This window comes from Ipomoea nil, unplaced genomic scaffold (assembly GCF_001879475.1).
Source record: "Ipomoea nil cultivar Tokyo-kokei standard unplaced genomic scaffold, Asagao_1.1 scaffold2792, whole genome shotgun sequence".
NCBI lineage: Eukaryota > Viridiplantae > Streptophyta > Magnoliopsida > Solanales > Convolvulaceae > Ipomoea > Ipomoea nil.
Genome location: NW_017619220.1, coordinates 3238429 through 3244569, shown reverse-complemented (window position 1 = coordinate 3244569; position 6141 = coordinate 3238429). Strand labels below are relative to the sequence as shown.

General features: G+C 48.8%; 1 protein-coding gene across 1 annotated transcript; it reads right to left on the bottom strand.

Moving 5' to 3' along the window:
• Nucleotides 1-1308: 1308 nt before the first annotated feature.
• Nucleotides 1309-5373, bottom strand: LOC109157818. The gene is made up of 2 exons (XM_019305658.1): nucleotides 3829-5373; nucleotides 1309-3120 (listed from the first exon to the last, which is right to left on the bottom strand). Exons 1-2 carry the CDS (start codon nucleotides 5371-5373, stop codon nucleotides 1309-1311), a joined length of 3357 nt encoding a protein of 1118 aa, XP_019161203.1.
• Between the last annotated feature and the right edge of the window lie 768 nt (nucleotides 5374-6141).

The window sequence follows — 6141 nt, the reverse complement described above, 5'->3', positions numbered from 1 at the left end:
TCATTGTCCATGTTTCCTTCATGGCAATGAATCGTGCCGTTTTAGTTAGTCGGTCCACTATGACCCAAATTTTATCCTTGCCGGTTTTTGTTGGGGGTAACCCTCCGACGAAGTCCATGGATATGGAATCCCACTTTCCTTGTGGTATCTCAAGGGGTTGTACGAGTCCCCTGGGTTTGCATCGTTCGGCCTTCACCCTTAGGCAATTCAGGCATTTGGCCACGAAATCTGCGATTTCCCTTCTCATGTTGGGCCACCAAAACGACCTTTTCACATCTTGGTATAGTTTGTCACCCCTGGGTGAACTGAGTATGGGGAGTTGTGCCTTTCCTCCAAAATCTGATGTTTCAGGTGGGGGTGCGTTGAGGGCACGCACCACCTACCTTGGTAACGGAGACTGCCGTCTTCGTGTATTTCGAAGGGCCCTTCCTTCCCCTGGGTTAGGTCGAGACGGATTTTATCTAGTTCCGGATCCTGCTGTTGTCCTATTTTGATTTCCTCGAAGAGTGTAGGTATGATTTGCGTGTTGAATAAGTGGACGTCGGGGTGGACTTGATCTTGCTCTATTATTTCCAAATTCAGTCTTTGGAAGTCCTTGTACAACTGGTCCGGTAGGATCCAGGTGGTGTTGAGGGAGTGGTTAGTCTTCCTGCTTAGGGCGTCTGTCACAATGTTAGCTTTCCCCTCGTGGTATTGGATGTCTAGATCGTAGTCCTTTATGAGTTCTAGCCACCTTCGTTGTCTCATGTTTAGGTCTTTCTGGGTGAAGATGTACTTTAGGCTCTTATGGTCCGTGTAAATCTTGCATTGCACCCCATATAAGTAATGCCTCCAAATCTTTAGTGCGAACACGATAGCGGCTAGTTCGAGGTTGTGGGTGGGGTAGTTCTCTTCGTGGGTTTTGAGTTGCCTGGATGCGTATGCTATTACCCTGCCTTTTTGCATTAGCACGCACCCCAATCCCGTTTTGGACGCGTCACAGAAGACCTCGAACCCTTCCTCCCCGGAGGGGATGGCGAGCACGGGTGCCGTGGTCAGCTTATCCTTCAATTCTTGAAAGGCCGAGATGCAGTCATTGTCCTATCGGAAGGGGGTTTCCTTTTTCATGAGTTTGTTGAGGGGTTGGGCTGATGAGAAGTATGATTCAAACTTGAATTAATCAGATAATTACTACATTATTAAAAGAGGTTTAAACAACGTAAACCTCTCCTAATTATCAGCTTTGACTAGACTACTTAACTAGTGCCATACAAATACTAACATTATCATAAGCTAATAATATAACATTATTGACACACCCCCTCAAGCTCAAGGTGGGTGCGCAACTACATTGAGCTTGGTACGTAGAGCTGAAAATCGCGGGCCCGGAAGGGGTTTGGTGAAGATGTCAGCTAGCTGATCCTTGGTGGACACGAAGTTAACAGCAAACTCCCCTGAGGCGACCTTGTCCCGAACAAAGTGAAAATTGATCTCAACGTGCTTGGTCCTGGCGTGGAACACAGGATTAGCGCAGAGATAAGTGGCACCGAGGTTGTCACACCACAGAGTCGGAGGCTGGCCCGAATGTAACCCAAGTTCCCGAAGAAGAGAAACAATCCATGTGACCTCAGCCGAGACATCGGCTAAGGCTTTATATTCTGCCTCAGTTGACGAGCGAGCTACTGTGCGTTGCTTCCGTGAGAGCCAGGAAATGAGATTGTTGCCTAAAAAGACTGCATAGCCGCTGGTGCTCTTCCTATCTAGGGGGCAGCCAGCCCAGTCGGAGTCGGAGTAGGCATGAATTGCTGAAGAAGTAGATGGTGATAGACATAGCCCAAAATGCAAGGTCCCCTTAACATAGCGGAGTACACACTTGACCAGGCCCAAGTGCTCGTCAGTGGGTGAATGCATAAACTGCCATAGTCGATTGACGGCAAACGACAGATCGGGACGAGTGATAGTGAGATACTGAAGGGCCCCTACGATGCGGCGGTACTGCGTCGGATTGTCATAGGGTTGTGATGCGGAAGTGGCACTGGTAGACACTGCTGCTGGAGTTGTGAGTGGCTTGCAGTCTGACATACCAGCCCGATTTAGGATATCTACCATGTACCGTTTCTGTGAGAGCAGATAGCCACCGTTAAGAGCCAGTGTTTCAATGCTAAGGAAGAAGCCCGGAGTGCCGAGATCCCTGATTTTGAACGCGGTGGAGAGGCGACGTAGCAACACATCTAATAGAGGTGTATCGTTTTCCATCATAATTATGTCGTCTACATAGACGAGCAAGAAGACTCGAGACTGCCCGTCCGTGTAGTGAAAGAGTGATACATCGGTCTTTGACGGCTGAAAACCTGTAGAAATCAGAAAATCATGCAGCCTCTTGAACCAGGCACGTGGAGCCTGTTTGAGACCGTAAAGTGAGCGTTGAAGGTGACAGACATAGTCAGGGTGTGAGGAATCCTCGTACCCAGGTGGTGGTTTCATGTACATAGTCTCGGCTAGATGACCATTGAGGAAGGCATTGTGTACATCTAATTGCCTGAGAGTCCAACTGCTGGACACCGCTAGTGATAGAAGGAGTCGCACCGTGGTAGGTTTGACCACTGGACTGAAGGTGTCGAAAAAATCTTCACCGGCTACCTGGTTAAAGCCCTTGGCCACCAGGCGAGCCTTGTAGCGCTCTATAGAGCCATCTGCAGTGCGTTTGGTGCGGAACACCCACTTGCACCCTATGATATTCATGTTAGCTTTAGGAGGTACAAGCCTCCAGGTGCCGTTGTGCAGGAATGCATTAAATTCCTGATCCATAGCATCCCGCCACTCGGGATGTCCTACGGCTTGTGAATAACATGTCGGGTCAATTGTCGTGGTTAAAGCATGAAACTGCTCGTTTGTGCCCCGAGTCATGTGTCGCAGTCGCATCACATGCTCCTGAACTGGAGCTGCTTGGCGTTTAGTTTTACGCGTCTTAGCCGGGGCAGTCCTGGATGGGCCTTCTATTGCCAAAGGCGCTGAACCCGGAGTGGGAGGTAAGGGCCCGGATGAGGGCGGGGCAACTGCTATGGCTAATTCCGGTGCCGTTGGTGTTATTATGGGCCCAGCTGCCCACGGAGCTGGTGATGATGCCAGTGACTGTTTATCCTACAGTGTAGAGTCTGAAAAAGGAAAAGTAGATTCGTCAAATCGGACATGACGACAGATGTATACTTTTCCACTAGTTAGATCCAGGCATCTATAGCCCCTATAGCTAGGAGGGTAACCTAGGAAGACACACGGGCTTGAGCGGTACTCTATCTTGTGCCTGTTATACGGCCGAAGATATGGGTAACACCTGCAGCCAAAGACCCGTAGAAACGTGTATGGGGGTGACGCTTTGTATAGGCGGTAGTAGGGGCTTTCAAAATTCAGGACTGATGAGGGAAGGTAATTTATGAGACACGTGGCAGTTTCGAAGGCGTAATCCCAGTATTGCAAGGGTACTGACCCTTCAGCTAGGAGAGCTAAACCGGTTTCGACAATATGTCTATTTCGGCGCTCAACTTTGCCATTCTGCTCATGCGTGTAAGCGCATGATTGTCTGTGGTTAATTCCGAGGGTTTGAAAGGTTTTGTGTAACTTTTGATACTCTCCACCTAAGTCTGACTGAATAGATTTGATAGAACGCATGAATTGGCGTTCTACCATGACTCTAAAGGACTCAAACACTTTATAAATATCTGATTTTACCCGTAAGGGATAAAACCAGCAGAATCGAGTACAATCGTCTACGTAGAGTACGAAATATTTAAAACCGCTACTTGAATGGATCGGGGCTGGTCCCCAAATATCCGTATATAACAAATCAAGTACATTTTTACTAGAATTGGCTACTCTATCTAACGGAAACCGTGACGCTTTTCCCATATGACAAGCAGCGCATGATCCAAAAGACTCGGTTTTATTGCGAAGGACAGGACACACTTGTAGCACTTTATTGAGGACTTGACTGTGAGGATGGCCCAATCGACGATGCCACATCACTGGAGTGGTCTGGGCACTAAGGAATGCGAAATGAAACTGGGATAACGGAAGCTTGTATAGTCCTCCCGAGGTGAGGCCTTTAAGCAGAATTTCCTGCGTTTTCGAATCCTTCACAACAAAACAATGTTTATGAAATTCAAAGAAAACATCATTCTCATTAGTAAATCTTTGAACTGACAACAACGGAACTGACAAATTTGGAACGTGCAATACATTTGACATATTTAACTGTTTAGACACGGAAGGTATAGATGCGGATCCAACATGCGAAATAAGCAAACCTGTGCCATTACCGACGCGCAGGACATCTCCACCATTGTATTCTGATGCATGGGAAAGCATAGAGGCATCCGGTGTCGCGTGGGCCAATGCTCCGGTATCCAGAAACCACGAGCCGGCAGCCGAGACCACATCGTCGCCGGTGGCCGTTAAATTCGCCTGAGGTGCCGGTTGGGAACTGTAACGCTTGTTACATGTCAGTGCACCATGCCCATGAGCCCGGCAGATTTGGCACCTAATCTGCCCACCACCACGTCCGCCATTGCGTCCGCCACCACGCCATTGACCGCCACGATTGCCCCGATTGCCGCGGCTTGAATTGCCGCGTCTGCCACCAGAGCCGGACTGCTGACTGCCCTGCGCAACATACAACGCTGCAGGTGCTCCCGGTGTGATATCATCTGCTGCAATGAATTCTTGAGCCATCAAGAAATCGGCAAGTTGGGGCAACGTCACTGGATTGCCGGAGACCGTAAGCGATGATGCCATACTCCGGAATTCGGGGCGGAGACCTCGGAACACCCTGAGGTTCTGCTCATCTAGGGATAATGGCCGGCCGGCTAACGAGAGGGCTTCTACGATTAATTGCGCCTGGCCAATGTAATCCGCCGCCGTCATATTCCCTTGCCGCAAGGACTGAAACTGTCCGAGAAGGTTCAAGCACCTGGCACGTGAACTGGAGCCGAGAACGGTGGTTATGGAATCCCAAACCTGTTTGGAGGTATCTCGACCGACAGCAAGGTGTAACACTTCGTCGGTCATTGAGGACACCAGCAGCGAGAGAATTGAGGCATCTTGGTGCACCCATGTTTTGTACTCTGGATTCGGAATGTGCGTCGAGATCGCCACACCGGAGGATGAATCGGCGGTCGTCGGACTGGCCATGGTCGGAGCCGGACACGGCGTTTCTCCGGTGACGAATCCCAATAATTCCTGTCCCTTGAGAAACGGGACTAATTGAGTGCGCCAGAACAAAAAATAGCGAGACGTGAGTTTGATAGACACAAAATGATGTGCCGAGGCCAAGGAGTTTGACGCGGTGGTCGAATTGGGGTTAGAGGTGGTGATGGTTCTTTCCGACGAGTTTGTCGACATTTTTGGGTGAGGGGAGAAAAAAGAGGAGGATCGAACGTGAGGCGTTACTGATACCAGATGAGAAGTATGATTCAAACTTGAATTAATCAGATAATTACAACATTATTAAAAGAGGTTTAAACAACGTAAACCTCTCATAATTATCAGCTTTAACTAGACTACTTAACTAGTGTCATACAAATACTAACATTATTATAAGCTAATAATATAACATTATTGACAGGGCTATCCTGGTGAAGTCGGGTACAAACCTCCTGTAGTAGCCAGCCAAGCCTAGGAAGCTTCGGACTTCTGAGAGTGAGCTCAGTGTGGTCCATTCCTTAACTGCACGGATTTTGGCGGGGTCCACCTTAATTCCTTCCTTAGCTATCACGTGGCCTAGGAAGGCCACACTGTCTTTCCAGAATTCGCATTTAGTGAACTTGGCGTATAGTTAGTGCTCTCTCAGGGTCTGCAGGGTTATGCGGAGGTGTCTTTCATGTTCTTCCTTGTTTCGGGAGTAGACTAGGATGTCGTCAATGAATACAATGACGAAGTCATCCAAGTGGGGTCGGAATACTCGGTTCATGAGGTCCATGAATATGGCGGGTGCGTTGGTGAGTCCGAAGGGCATTACTGTGAATTCATAGTGGCCGTAACGTGTCCGGAAGGCTATTTTCTGAATGTCTGGTTTGGCTACTTGTATTTGGTGATATCCGGCCCTTAGGTTAATTTTTGAGAATACCCCTGCCCCTTTTAGTTGGTCGAACAAGTCATCGATCCGGGGGA

Excerpts from the sequence above, each read along its gene's own strand:
- LOC109157818 (XM_019305658.1), bottom strand. The coding sequence starts at position 5,373 with ATGTCGACAAACTCGTCGGAAAGAACCATCACCACCTCTAACCCCAAT. Across the intron at positions 3,121-3,828 it reads TAGCCAATTCTAGTAAAAAT|GATAAACAGTCACTGGCATC; the intron begins GTACTTGATTTG and ends TCTACACTGTAG.